We start from the raw sequence: 22,047 nt of genomic DNA on the forward strand, positions 1-22,047 counted from the left end.
AAATACTCTCCTGTGTATGTATGAACTCTGTGTGTGTGTGTTTGTGTGTGTGAGTTGCCATTGCTTGTATGTGGAGTCAGGGGACAACTTTGTGGAGTTGTTTCTCTTCTTCTGTGCTTATATGTGTTCATGATATCAGAGGTCGTCAAGTTTGTCTATTAAATGAGTCTACCTGCTGAGCCATCTACTGGGCTTCGTATTTGTTTTTTGAAGGAGAGATAAACCTGTTTTTTAGGATCCCAAGTGTGGGATTGGAACGGTCTTGTGAAAAAAAAAACAGGTGAGGTTAATCCACTAAAAGACCAACCACCTCATGCAGGAGTTTGATTGTTGCCAGCTGAAAAGATCCCGTGAACAAACTCTGGCAGGAGATATATAAATGAGCCCAGAACTGGAGGTGGGGCTTTTTGGAGACTTGGGATAGTTTTGGGTGCTCGTTGCTTCACTTGGAGACACAGCTAAAGAGAACCACTTGAGGGAAGGCCTCAAGGCTCTGGCTCCTGCTGAGGTTCAGGGTTCTGGTTACTCTAGGTTCCAGCAGAAGAAATCCTGCAGATGGTGCCCGGAGAATTGGTCCTTGGAACTGATATCCTTATGGTTTTGTTATTGTGTCCATTAATCCTCATTTCCTATTGTCTTGGTTAGTCGGGTTATAAGTTACCTATATTCGGTCACTAAGTTGTTCATAAAATATATTAGTTAAAAAAATTGAACGTACAGTTTTGCAATACAGATAAATGTCTCAGGAGCCTGGAAGAATAGGGCATGACTCCAGGATGACAGGGGCATTCATCGTTTTCTGCAGTTTGGTTTTGTGTGTGTCCAAATTCTCCATCATAAAACATTTCAGAATCTTTTCTAAGGAACTGCAATGACCACTAAGAATGACCACTATGCTAGAAACATGGCGGGGCATGCGGGGCTGTAGTGATTGACCTACCTACTAAAAATATTTCCCTTTCAGCTACTGGACATGTTGCTTCCTATACCCACCTGGGGCCTTTCTACAAACCAGTGCCCTGAGCACCCTGGGCACAGCTGCTCCTTCCCTTGCAGGCCCCTCAGGAGACAGTTGTGCCCATTGCCGCTCTTCTTATAGTCGCAGGTGATGCCAAGATCTGTATCCCTGGATGCAGAGAGGCTAGGAACCCTCAGGAGAAGGGATACAACTTCTAATGGCTCTGGGGTTTTGTGGCCACCCAGTCCTCCCACCTTCTCAGGATCAATAATCTCCACACAGCCTGTGGGCCTAGATTTCCCAGTGTGGCTTAGCCTCAGGGACTTGATCAATGGCTATATTCCAGATAAAGGCCTCCTTCACTGCTTGCCACTGCCCCATATGGGGCTGTCCTGTCCTTGGCAGTGTGGCTCTCAGCAGGCATGTGGCTGTGTGCCCTCCTTTCTCTTCTGTTTGTCTGTGTCTCTGGGTCTGCCTTTCCTGGCCCGAGATCCTGGCTGTTGCCAAGGCAGAGGCCTCGCTTTGACCGTCCTGGAGATGTCATGGTGGGGGGCAGCTTCTGCATCCTTCGCTTCTCTAATGGTACCATGTGTGATTTCAGTGCCCCACCGGCTGGGGTGCAGGCTTCAAGGTATGTCCTTGCTGAGGGGCAGCAGTGTCTGAAAGCAGCTTGAAAAGTTGTTTGAAGCCTCGGAGAAGGGTTGATTCTCTGAATCCCAGCTAGATGGCCACCCCCATTCTCTGTGTAGAAAGTAATAGCTCTGTAGCTCTCCTTTTGCACTGTCTCTCTTCCTCTATCTTTCTTATTTGTACCATAGGCTGCTCCTGCACTGACTGTAGTGTGTGCGCACCTCAGTGAGGGAGGATTCTTGAGTTTTTGTGTGTCCTTGCTACCCATACGAGCATCTAGGCAGGTGTGTGTGCTGAATGACTAAATGTGTAATTAGTACGTTGTTCGTCAGTCATCAGGACCCATGGTCCTTCTCTAGTGTATTTCTTCTGCTCTTATTCGTCATGAGGTTCATGTTGCCTCAGTTTTCTAGGTAATCAGTGCTGACCTTGAAGTTCTGATCTTCCTGCCTCCACCTTCTCGGTCCTGTGACTATAGACATGTACTTCCACAGTTGGCTTCTGAGGCTCAAATTCCATGAAGTGAGCCATAGCTAAAAGCTTCCTTTGCCCATTCTTGTTCCAGATTTTTAACTACTGTTGCACACAGTAGTTCCCAACTCAGCCTTATGGTTTATATTATTATTTTTAAAGTCTTAATATCCTTCCTTTTTTTTAATAGTTGCTGTGGTGAGCATGGCCTTTCCCCACCATAAGGAAATACACCCATGCACAACATAGACAAAAGACACAGAGACACAGACACAGACAGACACACACACAGACACAGACATACACAGAATCACCCACACACACACAGACACACAGCTTGACACAGACACAGACACACAGGCACACATTCCCACACACAGACATGCACAGAAACACACTGACACAGACACATACATGCACACACAAACACACACAGACACAGACATACCTCACACAAGTACACAGACACACACATACTCATCCCACACTAAGCATATTTGACAATGATACCAGAGGCTAACATCTGGCTTACATATGTGTGTGTGCCTATACACATGTAAAAGACGTTCAAGGTCATTCTCAGCTTTCTAGTGAGGTGGAGGTTAGATTAGCTGATGTGGAATCTTTTCCTCACCTAAAGTCAAATGTACTCTCAGCATTAACATATTTAACATTTAACTGAGGCATACAACTTCATTTGGACATGGGGGCATCTGCCTTTTATCCTAGGTTTCAGGTCCTGGGTAAGCAGGTGGATCTCTGTGCATTCCAGGCTAGGTAGCAATATAGAGAGAGATCTTTTCTCACTATCTATCTCTATCTATCTGTCTATCTATCTATCTATCTCTCTGTCTATCTATCTATCTATCTGTCTATCTATCTATCTATCTATCTATCTATCTATCATCTATCTATCTATCTATCTTTATTGTATGCATCCCATATGCACCCCTTTCAAATTCATGTCTTTTTTTAAATTATTGTTGTTGAACAAATGTTCCAATAAATATATGAAAAATATCTAAATGTGATGTGTTGCACAATCTTGGTGTTGCTTGTATGCATATGCATTACAGTTTATTAGATTTACTCTTTGAGAATTTTATATGTTCATATAGTGCATTTAGTTAATTCTCGTTCTCCCATCTTCTGTTATTTTCCTTCCATACCTCTCATTTTTTATTCCTCTCTGCAGATTGATTTCTGAAATTGATGCCTTTTGGTTTTGTACCCATTGATAGTAGTCAGGGTCATATGTGTGGCTTCTAGTTTGGACCTGTCCACTGGGGCTGATCAGGTCAATATGTGGGTGCATAGAGAGAAAATGACAGCCTTCCTACCCACCAAATACATCAGTTGCCAATAGTTCAGCAGGGAGGAGCAGTGTCCCACGTGAAATTGCCCCACCCATGTTGGCTGTTGAAGGCTCAGGCTTGTGCATTCCCAGTGCAGGCAGTTGAGCTGCTGTGAGATCATGTGTGCAGTGTCTTAGTCATGACTGAAGACCACATTTCAAATCCCTTCCCTCTATCTTCTGGATCTTCTGAAATCAATGTTAGGTACAAGTAACTGTATCCAACCACACCATTCAATAGATTATTTTCCTTGTTTCCTTGAGACAGGGTGTTCTGTGTAGTTCTGGCTGCCTGGGAGTAGCTATGTAGACAATGCTCTGGTCTGTGACTCACAGAGCCTCTGTCTCTTGACAGCTGAGAATAAACATGGGTGCCATCAAAGCCAGCTTATGCACTAGATCTCCAAATATTGCTCCTGTCTAGAAACTGATCCCTTTGGTTACCTTCTGCACATTCCCTGTGGACTCCCTTGGACTGTTCTGAGTCCTGCTTTTATGCACATCTGTGCACAAGCATCTGTGGAAAAGTATATTTATACTTGAATCACTTGAGTCACAGAGTTTATTCTTGTTGCATTTACCCCATAATGAGTGATAAATGTGGTCTTCTCTTTTCCTCAGTGTCTCCAACTGGGGCTACAGGGTGGCCCAGAGTTTCGTGTTTGCCATTGAGGAGATTAATAGGAGTGCTCACTTATTGCCCAATGTGACCCTGGGCTTCTCCATTCGAAACTCTGGGGACTCAGTGCATGGAGCCCTCCACGAGACGATGAGCTTCCTCACGGGGCAGGAGGAGCCCATCCCCAACTACATGTGTCAGCACGGCTCTCCTCAGGCTGCGCTGATTGGGGACACACGGTCATCGCTGTCTGTGTCCATGGCCAGACTTCTGGGGCTGTACAAGTTTCCTCAGGTGAGTTGCTCATAGCCTTATTCTTTCATTAGTGCAGTGCCATCCCTTAGTGATGATGTGAAATTGATGGTGGTCACAGTAGTGTGGAGCTTCACTGTGGCGCCAGGTTCCCTGAAATGTTTTCCACTTCCAACCTGGTCCTCTTCTCCATGTCTGTGTAGTTTAGAAGAGAACTATAGCCCCCCTGCATTGACAAGGAAACTGAGGATAATATAAAATTCAAATCTATATTTCTAAAAATTTACTTATTTTATCTTATATATGAATCTTTTGTGTACACACACACACGTGCGCACACACACAAACACGCACATATGTGTTTACCGAGTATCTATTGAAATCAGAAAAAGATATTGGAGCTGCAGTTACTGATGTGTTTTATCTGCTATTTGTGTTCTGCCAATTGAACTCAGGATCTCTAAAATAGTAGCAAATATCCACCTATCTTGGCCTATGAGTTTTGCTATGCAGTTGCAAATCACACAAATGTGTCTAGCTTTAGGTCCAGGAAAGCCTCTTCTGGCTTCCTCCCACACCTGTGGCACAAAGTCACAAAGACATATACACACATATGAGTTTGCTGTATGCAGTCTTCATGGAGCTGAGGTGACAGGTTTAAAGGGTGTCACCAAATTGTTACATATGTACGTGGATCTGAGCTCCTATACTTTTGGTTTTGTCGCAAGTGCTTTTATCCATTGAGCCTTCTCTCTTTCCTCTCAGATTTAGGTATGTTTAAAGCAGTAGAAAATCCACATTTCTACTCTGTACATGATGACACAGCCAATGCCAATCTTCATTTTTGTTTTTAAGGTGTGTGTGTGTTTGTGTGGTGTGTGTGTGTGTGGTGTGTGTGTGTGTGTGTGTGTGTGTGTGTGTGTGTGTGTGTGTGTTGAGGCAGCATTTCTCCATGTAACCCAGGCTGCCCTAGAGCTCTTGATCCTTTATCCTCAGATTCCTGTGTGCTGTGCACTATCATGCCCAGAACAAAAACTTGATGTTTATAAACTATGTCAAGAATTTTTCTTTTTCATCTTGTAGGGCTGCAAGGGAAGCCTTAGTTAAATTTGAATTCCAGGGTGTGGCGAGATGACTCAGAGGTTAAACGAACTGGCTGCTTCTTGCAGAGGACATAAGTTGGATTCCCACTACACATGTGGAGTCTCACAATCATCCTAAACAACATTTCCATCAATGAGACTTCTGATTCTGTCCTTCATGAGCAGGAGACATACATGTAGTGCACAGTCATACATGCAGGCAAAACACTCATACATGGAAAATAATAAAAATTAGAGTTAAAGAGAAACAATCATTTTTAGTCTAAGTTTGTCCAAATATTTCTATTAAAATATGATTTGTTTTCAGTTAATCATGTGTGTTTCATGGGATAAACTTATACTTAAAACATCATTGTTTGTCTACAATCCAAATGTAACTTTAATTTTTAATCTTTAATATTATTGCCTCTTCTACAGGACCACCTGTTTGAGATGGAGTCAGCCATATCCCTCCCCATGAACCAACTAGATGCTAGGGCCTTTGTGTAAAGACAGAATAACGTGTAATACCTTGTGGTGGCTGGAGAAGTTTTGAACTAATACCCTGAGGCAGAGTAGCCACATCCTGTGTTGCTAATATCAAAATAATATCAGCAGCAACAACAACCACCCATAGATATAGAACACCAATTTTTATATCTTTAAAAACTCATTTTTTTTCCTGAGTGGATGGTGCTACCTATTCCTGGAGAAATTGAGAAATCGACACTTATTTCTCTTAGACTTGGGAAATCATACAATGATGGTTTGATAAGAGCCCATAGCTTATTACTTCTTACTGGGAACATCCAGGTGGTTTATCGTGTAAAGATTCTTCATACCAAGCTTGATGACTTCAGTTTGTGCTTCTGGAACCCACATGATTAAGAAAACCAGCCCTTTCAATTTATCTTCTTATGTCTACATGTGCACCATCACAGATAGACAGATGAATGGACAGAAAGACAGACACATGCGTGCACACACTTTCACATGAAATATCTAAAGCACAACCTCACATCGGTGTGCAAAACAGAGTCAGACTAAGCCTAGCTGCAGTGCAGGAATAAATATGCAGGGCAGGGTGATGGGCAGGACCTGAGAAGGGAACAGGGAAAGCTATCCCACAGGACTGTCTGGGATGATCCCTAGTGAGGGGGTGCACAGATGCTTGGCAGAACCAGCGGACTTCCCAAAATGTGATATCAAGTCCTTTATCAAAGTTACCTTTAGATTTTAATATACATTTATACATGTGTGTATATGTCTTTGTGACTTTGTGCCACAGGTGTGGGAGGAAGCCAGAAGAAGCCTTCCTGGGCCTGAAGCTAGAGGCATTTATCTGATTCCCAACATATGATGTTGGTGTTGGGAATCAATTATGGGTCCCCTAGTAGAACTAGAAGGATTCTGATTGGCTGTCCTACCATTCTAGTTCCCTCCCTCCTTCCTATATTTCAGTCAGACCATTAGATTTCACTTAGTCCTGGCTGTCACCTACTGTCATGTTCCCTGACTCTTCCTTGACAGATCAGTTACTCATCTTCACTACCCAGCCTGAGTGACAAGATTCAGTTCCCATCCTTCCTTCGGACCCTGCCTAGTGACCATATATCCTCCCGTGCAGTTACTCAGCTGATAATTCACTTCCAGTGGTCCTGGGTGATCATTCTGGCCAATGATGATGATTTTGGGCAGCAGGCCAGCTCTCTGGCCACTGAGGTGCTGAGCCCAGCTGGCGTGTGCATTGAGTTCCACCTCTATGTCCCCTCTGACCAGTCCTTGGGTAAGATGGAAGAGACTGTCCAGAAGATGCAGAAAAGCACCGCCAAGGGCGTTCTGATTTTCTTAAGCAACTCGAATTTTGAGTCCATCTTGTATGGCTTACTGGGTACAAATGTCTCAGGCCATGTGTGGGTCAGCACAGACACTCTGCACATGGCTCTAGCCCTGACTGTACCAGGCGTTTCCCAAGTCTTGCAAGGCACATTTGGCCTTCTGTATCACAGCAGCAGGGCAATTGGCTTCTCTGAGTTCCTTGCTCAGCTGCGCCCTAGCCAGACCCCTGAAGACATGTTTATAAAGAAGTTCTGGGAGTCCACCTTTGATTGTTCATGGCCTCAGCAGAACAGCACAGTGCCAGAGGGAGTTCAGTTCTGCTCTGGGAATGAGAGTCTGAAATATAAGCAGCATCCTTTCCAAGAAGTGAGTAAAATTGATGCTGCCTACACAGCTGTCCACAGCATTGCCCATGTCCTGCATGATGTGTTATCCTGTGGGCACCAGAATGGGAAATGTATGGACTCCCAGGACTTCCATTCCTGGCAGGTGAGAGAAGACATGAACGGATGTTTGGATGATTCAGTGAAAGTTGGGAATCAAGATGTAGGTTTTTACTAAGCTATAGTGCTGTAGCTGACTGTATGCTTCAGCTGTGCCCCCTCATCATTGTTACTGAGATGGATCTGAGAAGAAGCCTTGGACATGTGGTCCGAGCTCATGTATGATCTCAGATGAGTCCAGTCCCTGTTGTGTTGATTGACATAGCAAATTCAGGTTGTTTGTAAAATTGATATTTCAGAGAAGTGTTCCAGGTTTGAGCTTTCATAAACAGAGGACATTTTTTTTTAGCATATGCATTCTTCAAATCCAAAATTCAAAGGGACATTTGGTGCATGAGTGTGGACAAATGTGTGTATGCGTGCTGACACAGATGGGTCCAGTGTTCCCACATGTGTACATCCATGTGGTAAGGCCTGAGGATGATGTGAGATATTATCTTTCAGTTACTATTCTACCTTATTTGAGGCATGACCTTTCACTCAACCATAGAACATATTTGTGCATCAAGTGTTTCTAGCCAGCCTGCTCTGGTCATCTCCTGTCTCCATCTCTGAGGATGTAATTCCCAAAGGGCTTCTTCAGACATCTGGCATTTAGGTGGTTTGTAGATATTTGAAATCTCAACACCATGCTTGCATGGCAAATACCTTAATATCTGAGGCAGCAGTCAAGTCCTTACCTATTTTTCTTTTTTAAAATAGAGCCTTTCACCGATTTACATAATAAATATAGGTTATTTTGTTCTGTCTGTTTGCCTAACTATCTGTCTGTCTAATTGTCTATCATCTATCTTCAAGCTTCTCTAATCCAGTCCAGGCACCATAAGCCCACATCTGCAAGAACCTTTTCAAAATCACTTTGCTCATTATTGAGATAAAGTGAGGGTGGTGGCTAAGAGGGGGGTACATTTTCATACCCATCATTCAGCTTCTCTGAGTCTGTACTGTGTGCCTGGTGAGGATTCATGTGGTTTTGGAACAGTAAAACAGTTATAGTTCTTGGCATTTTGGCTGAGTTTGCAAAATTATGATTTACAGGAGGCTGGGCTTGGTGACTCATGTGTGTCATCTTAGTACACAGGAAGTTGAGGCCATAGAATCTCGAGTTCAAGGCCAACATATAGTACAAATCAAGAACCTGTCCAAAAAATATCATGTGTGAGGGTGGTGATGTCTGTTTTTGTCCTATGATGAAGATATAAAGTAGATGAAAGAGTGAGGAGGGATCCAAGATGGCGGCGAGCAGTGTGGACCGTGTTTGAAAGCTCCAGCGAACAATTCAGGGAATTGCACAGATTTCTGAGCCAGGAAACCAAGGTCCCCACACCACGGCAGCAGAAGTGCTCCACGGTTCGGAGGGACCAGGGTGCGGAGGACCTGCCTGCCCCTGCACACGGGAGGAGTGAGGACTTTCTCGGATCAGAGCGGCGGTGGTGGGGACAGCAGTGCCTCCAGCGGCTCCGGCGGCGCCAGCGGCTCCAGCGGCGCCAGCGGCGGTGGCTGAGGTTTGCAACTCAGAGCCTTCCAGTGGAGGCAATTAGTGTGGTGGACGGTGGGAGTTGCTGCGGGAGAGGGGACTCTGGACAGGATTTGGGTCGCGTTGTGCCTTGAGACCCAGGCTGGACTCAGCGGATGGTTCGGCCCCGGAGTCCTGGGTTTGCGCAGTGAGCTGTGCTGTGGAGAGGCTGGCTCGGCTTGGCAGGCAATTGTGCACGAAGCGCAGCTCCCCTGCTGTGACGCAGGCTAGACGGAGTGCCCGCTTCCACACTGGGCTCCGGCTCAGCGCAGACGCAGTTTTCCTGCTGTGACGTGAGTGGGGCGGAGCACTCAGTTATACTCTGGGTGCTTGCCCAGCGCAGCCTTGGTTTTCCTGCTGCGACCCAAGCTGGGCGGAGCGCTCACTTCTACCCTAGGTGCTTGCTCAGCACTGCCGCAGTTTTCCTGCTGTGACGCAGACTGGGCGGAGCGCTCAGTTATACCCTGGGTGCTTGCTCAGTGCAGCCTTGGTTTTCCTGCTGTGACGCAAGCTGGGCAGAGCGCTCACTTCCACCAGGTGCTTGCTCAGTGCAGTCGCAGTTCTCCTGCTGTGGCAGATGGTTCAGACCCTGAGAAACTAGCTGAGCTCGACGCGTGGCTCGGGCCCAGTATCCCTGGCTGTACTTGGCAGGGGACCCAAAAGGTTGTGGATACCTTGTCCTGACCCAACGATCATTCAGAGACCCAGATCGATTGCATGACCCACAGCAAAGGGGAGCTGAGGATCACTGGTGGTGAGAGCCCAAAACTACAGGGCTAACCTCCTGCCATCCACACCAGTGAAGTATCAGGGCTTCCAGCCTACGGAAATCATGAGAAAACAAGTGAGTCTATCATCAGACTCCCTCCACTCAACTCTGGAAGTTACCCAACAAAAACAGAGACGGCAAGATGTCTAAGGGACAGCGTAAAAGCATTCGCAAAAAACCCCAAAACAACATGGCGTCTCCAGTTCCTAGCTATCCCAAAGAAAACAACCCGGAGAACTCACATACAACGGAAACACAAGAAAATGACCCTCAAATCCTTGGTAATGAGGATGATAATGAAGAAAACAAATAAAATTCGAAATCAGATGCAGGAAGAAGCAGCGAAGCAGGTGCAAGACATAAAAGAAGCACATAGAGTGGAACTGAAAAATTTTCAGGAAAATATAAACAACCAGATGAAAGAAATTAAAAAATCTGTTCAAGATATGAAGATGAAAATGGATTCAATGATTAAACACACAGACAGAAGAAAAACGAGAACGTGAGGCCTCAGAGAAGAAGGCGAATGACACAGTGCTGAGCTTTTCTAACAGAATCCAAGAGATGGAAGAACGAATCTCAAGTCTAGAAGATACAATAACAGATCTTGAAGCAACCAATAAAGAAAATGCCAAATCTGGAAAACTCCTGACACAAAACATCCAAGAAATTAAGGACACCATGAAAAGAAGAAATCTGAGGATAATAGGCATTGAAGAAAGAGAAGATATCAGACTCCAAGGCCCAGAAACTCTTCTCAGCAAAATCATAGAAGAAAATTTCCCCAATCTAAAGAAAGAGATGCCTATAAACATACAAGAGGCATACAGAACACCAAATAGAATTGATCAGAAAAGAAAAACTGCCCGTCACATAATAATCAAAACACAAAACATACAGAACAAAGAAAAAATATTAAAAGCTGCAAGGGAAAAGGGCCAAATAACATTTAATGGCAAACCTATCAGAATTACACCCGACTTCTCAGCAGAGACCATCAAAGCCAGAAGGGCCTGGACAGAGATCCTGCAAACCCTAAGAGACCACAGATGCCAGGCCAGACTACTTTACCCAGCAAAACTATCAATAACCACTGATGGAGAAAACAAAATATTCCATGACAAAACCAAATTCAAACAGTACCTATCCACAAATCCAGCTTTACAGAAGGTACTAGAAGGAAAACTCCATCCCAAAGGGTCAAGCTACAATCAAAACTACTCAGGAAATAGATAACTATACCATGGCAAAAACACAACTACACAAACGCTCAACTGGAACCAACATCAAAATTAAGACTCTTAATAGTAACTGGTCGTTAATATCTCTCAACATCAATGGTCTCAATTCTCCAATAAAAAGACACAGACTAACTGAATGAGTGCATAAACAGGATCCAACATTCTTCTGCATTCAAGAAACACATCTCACCCATAATGATAGGCATTACCTCAGGATAAAAGGTTGGAAAAATATTCCAAGCAAATCGACACAAGAAGCAAGCAGGCGTAGCCATTTTAATATCGAACAAAATAGATTTTTCAACCAAGATTAATCAAAAGGGATGAGGATGGACACTTCTTACTCATCAAAGGTAAAGTCAACCAAGATGACATCACAATTCTGAACATCTATGCTCCCAATACAAGGGCACCCACATTTGTAAAAGATCTGTTAAAAAGGCTTAAACCACACATCAATCCCCACACAATAATAGTGGGAGACTTCAACACCCCACTCTCACTGAAGGACAAATCATCGAAACAGAAACTAAGCCGAGAAATAACATCATTAACCAATGCCATGGGTCAAATGGATCTAACAGATATCTATAGAACCTTTCACCCAAACAAGAAAGAAGATACCTTCTTCTCTGCACCCCATGGAACCTTCTCCAAAATTGATCACATCGTAGTTCACAAAGAAAGCCTCAACAGATACAAGAGGATTGAAATAATACCTTGTATCCTATCAGATCATCATGGGCTTAGGCTGCAATTCAACAACAACAGAAATAACAAAAAGCCTACACGTATGTGGAAACTAACCTGGGTCAGGGAAGAAATAAAGAAAGAAATCAAGGAGTTTCTGAAATTCAATGAAAATGAAGGAACAATATACCCAAATTTGTGGGATACATTGAAAGCAGTGCTAAGAGGAAAATTCATAGCACGAAGTGCCTTTAAAAAGAAATTGGAAGCATCGCACATAAACACCTTAACGACACAACTGGAAGCCCTAGAAAAAAAAGAAGCAGAAACACCCAAAAGGAGTAGACGTCTGGAAATAATCAAACTCAGGGGTGAAATCAACAAATTAGAAACTAAGAAAACAGTCCAAAGAATCAACAAAACCAAGAGCTGGTTCTTTGAGAAAGTCAACAAGATAGACAGACCATTAGCCAAACTAACTAAAAGGCAGAGAGACAGTATTGAAATCAACAAAATCAGAAATGAAAAGGGAGACATAACAACAGACACTGAAGAAATACAAAGAATCATAAGATCCTACTTTGAAGGCATATATGCCACAAAATTTGAAAATCTAAGGGAAATGGATGATTTTCTTGATCAATTTCACTTGCCAAAGTTGAGTGAAGAACAGATAAACAAGCTAAATAGTCCCATTTCCCCTACAGAAATTGATAGTCTCCCAACCAAAAAAAGCCCAGGGCCAGATGGTTTCAGTGCAGAATTCTACCAGACCTTCAAGGGCGAGCTAATACCGATATTCTTCAAGCTACTCCAAAAGATAGAAAGGGATGGAACATTACCAAACTCACTCTATGAGGCCATAGTCTCATTGATACCCAAACCTCACAAAGACTCAACAAAGAAAGAGAATTTCAGACCAATTTCTCTGATGAACATTGATGCAAAAATACTAAATAAAATACTTGCAAAATGAATACAAGAGCACATCAGAGATATCATTCATCATGACCAAGTAGGCTTCATTCCAGGCATGCAGGGATGGTTTAATATATGGAAATCCATCAATGTAATCCACCACATAAACAAAATGAAAATAAAAAACCACATGATCATCTCTTTGGATGCAGAGAAAGCATTTGATAAAATCCAATACCCATTCATGTTTAAAGTTTTAGAGAGATCGGGAATACAAGGCACTTTCCTCAACATAATAAAGGCTATATATAGGAAGCCAATAGCCAAAATCAAAGTAAATGGTGAGATACTCAAGGAAATTCCTCTAAAATCAGGAACAAGGCAAGGCTGCCCACTCTCTCCATATCTCTTCAATATAGTACTCGAAGTTCTATCCAGAGCAATAAGACAACATAAGGAGATCAAGGGTATCCAAATGGGAAAGGAGGAAGTCAAATTATCCCTATTTGCAGATGATATGATAGTCTACATAAGTGACCCTCAAAATTCCACCTGAGAACTCCTACAGCTGATAAACACCTTCAGCAAATTGGCTGGATACAAAATTAACTCAAAAAAGTCTGTAGCCTTCCTATACACAAATGACAGGCTCGCAGAGGAAGAAATTAGGAAAACTACACCCTTCACATTAGCCACAAGCAATATGAAGTACTTAGGAGTTACTCTTACTAAGCAAGTGAAGGACCTGTTTGAAAAAAATTTCAAAACCCTAAAGAAAGAGATTGAAGATGACATGAGAAGATGGAAGGATCTACCTTGCCCATGGATAGGGAGAATTAACATAATAAAAATGGCCATCCTACCAAAAGCAATCTACAGATTCAATGCAATCCCTATCAAAATACCTACACAATTTTTTAAAGACATTGAAAGTTCAATTCTGAACTTCATATGGAAAAACAAAAAACCCAGAATAGCTAAAACAATCTTGTACAATAAAAGGTGCTCCGGAGGAGTCTCTATACCTGATCTCAAACTGTACTATAAAGCAATAGTAATTAAAACAGCATGGTACTGGCACAGCAACAGGCTGATTGATCAGTGGAATCGAATCGAAGACCCAGATATGAATCCACAGACATATGGTCATTTGATTTTTGACAAGGAAGCCAAATCCATTCGATGGAAAAGGGATAGCATCTTCAACAAATGGTGCTGGTCTAATTGGATGTCTATGTATAAAAAAATGCAACTGGACCCATATTTGTCACCTTGTACAAAACTCAAATCCAAGTGGATTAAAGACCTCAACATAAAACCAGAGACACTAAATCACTTAGAAGAAAAAGTGGGGAAGAGCCTGGAACATATTGGCATAGGAGACAACTTCCTGAACAGAACACCAACAGCCCAGGCATTAATGTCAACAATTAATAAATGGGACCTCATGAGGCTGAGAAGCTTCTGTAAGGCAAGTGACACTGTAAAGAGAACAAAGTGACAGTCTACAGACTGGGAAAAGATCTTCACCAACCCCACATCTGACAAAGGTCTAATATCCAAAATATATAAAGAACTCAAGAAATTAAATAACACCAAAACAAATAACCTAATCGAGAAATGGGGCATGGAACTAAACAGAGAATTCTCAACAGAGGAATATCAAATGACTGAAAAACACCTAAAGAAATGCTCAACCTCCTTAATCAGCAGGGAAATGCAAATCAAAACAACGCTGAGATTCCATCTTACACCCATCAGGATGGCTAAGATAAAAAATTCAAGCGACAGCACATGCTGGCGAGGATGTGGGGAGAGAGGAACACTCCTTCATTGCTGGTGGGAATGCAAACTAGTACAACCACTTTGGAAATCTATCTGGTGCTATCTCAGAAAAATGGGAATAGGGCTTCCTCAAGACCCAGCTATTCCATTCCTTGGAATATACCCAGAAGATGCTCCAGCACACAGCAAGAAAATTTGCTCAACCATGTTCATAGCAGCCTTATTCATAATAGCCAGAGCATGGAAACAGCCTAAGTGTCCCTCAATAGAAGAATGGATAAAGAAACTGTGGTACATATACACTATGGAATACTATTCAGCTATTAAAAACAAGGAATTCCCGAAATTGGTGGATAAATGGATTGAGCTAGAAATGATCATAATGAGTGAGTTAACCCAGAAGCAGAAAGACTCAAAAGGTATATACTCACTTATATCTGCATATTAGCCCAAGGGGCATGTCCCACGAAAGCCTTCACTTACCAGGAAACTGCGACAGAGGAGAGGACATTCTAGTGGGACTCTAGATAAGAGACTCATGGGAGAAAGGCAAAGTAGAAGGACCCAGAGGGTCCTAGAAGCCTACAAGTAGAACATTATGATAGGCAGATTTGGGCTCAGGGGTCCCGCTCAAACTAAGGCACCAGCCAAGGACAATACAGGCGGTAAACCTTGAACCCCTACCCAGATCTAGCCAATGGACAGAACACTCTCCACAGTAGAGTGGAGAGTGGGATATTACTTTCTCACATACTCTGGTGCCTCACCTTTGACCATGTCCCCTGGACGGGGAGACCTGATGGCACTCAGAGGAAGGACAGCAGGTTACCAAGAAGAGACTTGATACCCTATGATCATATAGAGAGGGAGGTAATCCCCCTCAGGAACAGTCATATGGGAGGGGAATAAGGGGAAAATGGGAGAGAGGGAAGAATGGGAGGATACAAGGGATGGGATAACCATTGAGATGTAACAAGAATAAATTAATAAAGGAGGAAAAATAGTATAAAATGGCTTTACTTTAAGAAAAAGAAAAAAAGGAGAAAGAGTGAGGAGTGTGTGAAGGGAAAGGAGAGGCAGAGAGGTTGAAATACCAGTGTTGCAGAGAAGAGGACAAGAAACCTCTCCACAGGAAAACAGCTTTGCTGATGTCCAGGACAGCATTTATGAGTACCATAGAATAGAGACAAATAAGAAGAGTCACATGGGTGTGAGTGAAGATGTGTGACAGAGTGGTCTGAGTGATTGGGAGGCCTCAGTGAGCCGGGTCCTTTCTGTGGAGGATACAAGTGTTTGGCACCTAAACAGCGTGGTGGGATGGAAGGCTGGGCAGAATAGTGCACAGCCAAATGAGACCCTAGAGCCAGCACCACACTGAGATGTTTCTGGGTTTATTTTTAAGGCTGGCGAGATTGTTCAGTGGGTAAAGGCACTTGTCACCAAGCTTAAGTGCAATTCCTGATTCCCTCATGGCAGGAGCAGGAGAAAATATTTCTGAGAGTTACTCTCTGAATTTTGCAATGTGAGTGAGATGTACACACACACACACACACACACACACACACACACACACACACACACTATATTTCAAAATTTCAAGATAAAATATTATGAAGTGTTATTGAATTAAACGTAGAATTATTTTTATTTCTGAAAATATCATAGTACCTTGAACTTCTTTATAACTACTGAAGCCAGATTTTGATGGAGTTGCTCAGTATCACTGCAGAGGCCATATAGAGAAGACCTAGGATAGTCCCACCCCAGTCTACAGTGTCTTCTTTTCTTCCTCAGCTGCTTCATGCCCTCAGAAGGGTGCACTTCAAGACTCCTGATGGAAGTGAGATTATGTTTGATGACAATGGAGATTTGGTGACAACATTTGACATTTTCCATGGGAAGAAGACCCCTGAGGGTGTATTCCATTTGGTCAACGTAGGCATGATAGACCCTCAAGATTCTTCAGGGAACAAAATGATGGTTCATTTGAAGGAGGATCTCCACGTGAGTTGCCTGAATGCAGAGCTGACTCTTGTCCTAGAGTGTTAAATTCTCTGGGAAATTCCAAGTTCAGGGTTCCTCATTCCTCCTTGTGCATGAAGTGGATGTGGCTGTGGATTTGTCCAGTCAGTGATAACAGATGATGTTCTTTATTTAATAAGAGTCCTTTCTCTGGATGCTACTGACTGAACAGAAAAATAAATACATCAGAGCTGCTGTTGGAGAGATGGCTCAGTGGTTAAAGTGTTTGCTACACAAGCACAAAATCTAGGCTGTGGTCCTCCGGAACATGTGTACCTGCTGAGTGGGCAGTGTGGTACCTGTATTTTCATTCTTGCATGGTGGATACAAGGAGACAGCAAAGAAGATAGTAATACTAACCATATCAGTGAAGTCTGGGTTTTTACTTTGAGCATCTACTTCAATGTGCATAGTGGAAAAGTAAAGAAGGATGATTCCCAACTTTGACACTGGTCTCCCATGCACGTGTACACACATTCTCATCATCCCACATAGATGTTTTAAGGCACATATACATACTTACCCCACACAAACTTGTGAAAAATGGGGAAAAAACATACCAGACTCTGAAAATAGAATCAGAAATGGAACCTGGAGATATTTTGAGAGTGTTTTCATTTTCTGCTCTTTGAAGAGGAAGATAGTGACACACTCAACTAAACGTCTTCCCATGTACCATCTGCGAGATTTAATCAGAAGAATCTGCTTATGTAATGTTTTAGATTTCCCCCCACCATGGCAAATTCCCAAGGAACAGTGTGAAGTGATGAAAGGTTTTTATTGACTTGTGGTTTTATAGTTTTGAGGTCAGGATGATCCATTGCTTTGGTTGTGTGAGCTTGAGGCTGTATGTCATGGCAGCAGCCATGTGTGTTGGAAGAGGTTTCCCAACTCCTGGTGACCGTGAACTGGAGATGTGTGGTTCCAGACAGACATGGTAGGGGAACAAGTTACACCTTATCAGTGCACCGTGACCAAACCCACTTTATCCAATTAGGGCTCACTTTTATTTCCAACATCGACAGTAGTTCTTCAGGTCATGAATCCAGTGAGAAATTAATGTATTGGCTAGGTCAGATGCCTGAAGATCCCATCATTCTTCAAAAACCCGCCATCTGGTGACCAGCAGTCCAACACACAAGACTTTGGAAACCTTTATGCTCAAACCCTGATGATTATTAACAAAATGATTGGCTGTTTTGAGAAAGGCATGTCTATTTGCTGTCTGGTGCATAGAAATGTCTCAGTTTCCTGTCATACGCCAGTTGAGAAGAGTCCCGTCTGATACCACTTTGTCTAGCTTTGTTCTGGTGGCATCTCCAGTCAATGGTGGGCTTAAGCCTTTCAACAAGTGGAGTTTCCCTTTCCTGTGTTACTCAAAGAATAAAGGACACATGCTACGTGGTCTGAGGGTTCTTGTGAAAGGCCTTTTATTGGCTTGAACAGGGAGGGGTTTCTCATCTCTTCTGTTGTGGCAGAGATCTCAGCACCACACACTTCCGTCTTCATAACCCTTGCCTGTTGTTGGAGCTGTTCTAAGAGGGACTGAGTCAGCTGGATGATGGTCGAATCCTATAACCCTAGCATTGTGAAGGTAGAGGAAGGAAGATTTCTATGAGTACTAGGCCAACCTGTATTACAGAGCAAGTACTGGGGAGGCTAAGGAGAGAGAGAGAGAGAGAGAGAGAGAGAGAGAGAGAGAGAGAGAGAGAGAGAGAGAGAGAGGCAGAAAGAGATAGAGAGGGAGAGAGTTAGCTGAGGGAGTCAATATGTACAATTTAGCCATCATATCTATTACTTATATAGTTTAAGCAAAAACAACGGGATAGCCAAACTGAAAATCTCAACAGCTGCACTAAGGAGGGCAACTGGGAAAAAGAAGAGTGACAGCATAGTGAGAGTTAGACATGCAGTCCTGCATGCAGCCACAGGTCTGTAGAAGACTTCAGAGAAAGAGAGAAAGGTGAGAGTAACAAGGGAAGAATGCCCAGGATGCGGAGATCATTCAAAAGAAAGAAAGAGAGATAACAAGAAGATAAAGGAAAAATGCTTCTTGTCGGAGTCACTGAGGCAAACAGGCTGTCATGACAGAAGGGCCTGTTCCTCTCTAATGTCTTATAATACGTGTCAGTCTTTCTCAATTTGTACTATGCACATTTGGACGTTTTATTGTCATATATATTTATCTATTATGTGTCGTGTGTGCCTGAGGTGGTGAGAAGAGGGAATTAGCTCCTCTAGAATGGAGTTACAGTGTGAGGTGCTATGCGGGCTGTAGGGATTGGACCCTGCTTCTTGGAAGAGCAGCAGCCTGTACTCCTGCCAGCTGGAGTATCGCTGCGGTTGTAATACTTTCAACTGTTGATGTAGGAACCCAGAGGGACCAGAGAGATAACACATCACACTGCTTAGCTAAATTTTTGAAGCCCTTAGCTAAGTAAGCTCGGTGTAGCCCTTCTTATATTACATATAATGGTACCTGTTCCATGTGACTCCCCTTGGAGAGACTTATATTCTAAAAGATGACCAATGTAGTGGGCTGAGAGGAACCCGTTCTCTTGTCAGAGTTAGGTCAAGCATCTGTATCCCTAGAGATTCACCAGTGACACTGTGTTCACTGTTACCAGGTGCCCAGCTCAAACTGCAGTGAAAGCTGCCTTCCAGGGTTTAGCCAAGTTTCCCGTCTGGGAGCCCCCCACTGCTGTTTTGATTGCAGTCCCTGCCCCGAGGGACACTTTGCAGACCAAAGAGGTAAGGGCATGTGGAGCTGGAATCTGAGGGGTCCACAGGGCGCTTTGAGCCTCTACGTGTGTTAGTTATTGTTCTCCTGCTGTGAAGTGACACCAAGGGCAAGTCTGCTTTCGAGGAAAAGCATTGAACTGTGGCCTTACTTAGAGTTTCAGGGCATGAGTCCATGAACCTCATGGTAGGATGGATGGTGACAGGCAGGCTGGCATGCATGGTGTCCCAGGAGTAACTGAGAGCTTACATTGTGCTCCACAGGCAGCAGGCAAGACAGTGGAGAGTGGGCTTGGTGTGGGATTTTGAACTCTCAATGGCTACCCACAGTGACCCACCTCCTCCTGCAAAACTACACCTCCCAATCCATCCCGACAGTCCACCACCTAAGAAACAAACATTCAAATATGTGAATCTATAGGGACAATTCTCATTCTAAACACCCCCCTCCGTGCTGAGATGTTGCAGTCTCAGCTTCCCTGTGGACTTCAGGTGGGAACCCCATTGAGAAAGCTAGTCTTACAATTATTCTTAGGTAAGTGCTTTATTGAGACAGAGAAGTGAATAAACCATATTTGCACATCCTAATGAATTGTCTCTTCCCACCCACTGCACATCCCTTGTCCCCTGATGAAGAAAGACATTGTCATCGAAGAGTGGTGGTTCAGGCATTTAGTCTTAGCATTAGGAGGCAGAGGCAGGCTATTTCTATAAATTTGAAACCAACCTGGTCTACAGAATGAGGTTACACTTTTGAACCTTCTCTTGAAAATGAAAAAAAAAAAAAAGGAAGAAAGGGAGAAAGAATAGAGAGAAATGATAGATATTCCCAGAAGCTTCTCCAGGTCCCATAAAAACACTCAGACTTTCATTGACACTGGCATATTTCAGTTGCTATTTAAACCTCCTGTAACTGGAGCTGCATGGTTGGTGTCTTTTTTTGTGACTTCTTTCTTCCTCTGTATGAAAAGTGTTCACCGCAGAGGTTAAATGGGAACAGACCATCCCATTCCAGGCTGGTTGAGCTACAGAGCTTTCTGCTTTACCCTGCTGTAAGCTGGAAATATAAAGTCAAGTTGGCCTGAGGGTTGGTGTTGTGTAAGGACTTACGATTGCAGTGACAGAGCCCTCCTCTGTGTGCTATCATTACAAACCCTGTGTGTGTGCTTGTGTGTGTGGGTGTGTGTGTATGAATCTTCCTTTAGGTTTGTTGTTTGATTTTGAGACATGGTCTACAATGCAGCTCTGGCTGGCTTGGGGCTTAGTATTTTGACCATGCAGACCTGGAACTGGTAGAATTCCACCTGCCTCTTTCTCTCAATTGCTGAGGTTAAGTGATGTGCAGCCACACCAAGCTCCATCTCCCCATTTGTGTCTGTGTTCTTTCATAGACATGAAGAGATGTCTTCTGTGCCCCAAGGAGCAGTACTCAAGCCACAGCAGAGACCGATGCCTGCCCAGGACAGAGATCTTCCTGGCCTTTGAGGAACCATTAGGATTCATACTGGCTCTGGTGTCAATCTTCCTGTGTGGTATGGCTGTCCTGGTCCTTGGAGTGTTCCTGAAGCATTGGGACACACCTGTGGTGAGGGCCAACAACAGAGCTCTCAGCTACTTACTCCTGATCTCTCTTTCCCTCTGTGCTCTGTGTGCCTTGCTGTTCCTAGGCCGACCCACTGTCACCACGTGCCTCCTCCGTCAGACCACCTTTGCCATGGTGTTCACGGTGGCTGTCTCCTCTGTTCTGGCCAAGACTGTCACAGTGGTCCTGGCCTTCAGGGTCATCAGGCCAGGGGGCAGGATCCGGGTGTGCCTGAGCCCTGGTGCTTCCTCCTCAGTGGTCCTCATTGCTTCCTTAATTCAGGTTGTTCTTTGTGGGGTCTGGTTGGCCACCTCCCCACCGTTCCCACACAGGGACATGGTGTCGGAACCCCAGCACATTGTCATCCAATGCCAGGAGGGTTCTGGCACCACCTTCTTCTGTGTGCTTGGCTACTTGGGTTTCCTGGCAGCAGGTACCTTCTCTGTGGCTTTTCTGGCCAGGGCCCTGCCAGATGTCTTCAACGAGACAAAGTTCCTCACCTTCAGCATGCTGCTGTTCTGCAGTGTCTGGACAGCCTTCCTGCCCCTGTACCACAGTGCCCGGGGCAAGTCCACTGTGGCTGTAGAGATCTTCTCCATCCTGGCCTCCACTGCTGGGCTTCTGGGTGGCATCTTCATCCCCAAGTGCTACATCATCTTGCTGAAGCCTGAGAAGAACACCCCTGCCTGGCCACAGCAAGGCCTCCAGGCACAGCAGCATAAGCACGGTTAGACACTCCAGAGAAGGTGTCTCTCCAGTTCCTCACCACAAACTTCATGGTCTCATTTCCATGGGAATCACCATAACTAACTGTATGGTTTTTTTTTCTCGCTGGTTCTGTGCAGATACAAAGCTAAAAGACAGATGAAGATCGTTGTGAGATACTGAGAAGAAAACATTAATGACTGTTTGTTTTAGAGTGAACATACAGAGAGTTAATGAATTAACATCAACAGAATTATGACAGGTTGACTGGAGGACTTAGGAACATGGCTCGATGTGGAAACATGCTTGCCTACTTGAATTTGATACCTGAGACCCACATGTTGTAAGGGGAGAAGTGACATCACTAATTGT

General features: G+C 43.9%; 1 protein-coding gene across 1 annotated transcript; it reads left to right on the forward strand.

Moving 5' to 3' along the window:
• Positions 1–1,380: 1,380 nt before the first annotated feature.
• LOC311591106 (vomeronasal type-2 receptor 26-like) lies at positions 1,381–21,702 on the forward strand (the record flags this gene model as incomplete). Its single annotated transcript, XM_084770474.1, has 6 exons — positions 1,381–1,589; positions 4,035–4,326; positions 6,897–7,694; positions 16,422–16,631; positions 19,277–19,400; positions 20,780–21,702. 6 exons carry the CDS (start codon positions 1,381–1,383, stop codon positions 21,700–21,702), a joined length of 2,556 nt encoding a protein of 851 aa, XP_084626600.1.
• Between the last annotated feature and the right edge of the window lie 345 nt (positions 21,703–22,047).

This window comes from Acomys minous (genome assembly GCF_964271855.1).
Source record: "Acomys minous genome assembly, chromosome: 20".
Taxonomy (NCBI): Eukaryota; Metazoa; Chordata; class Mammalia; order Rodentia; family Muridae; genus Acomys; species Acomys minous.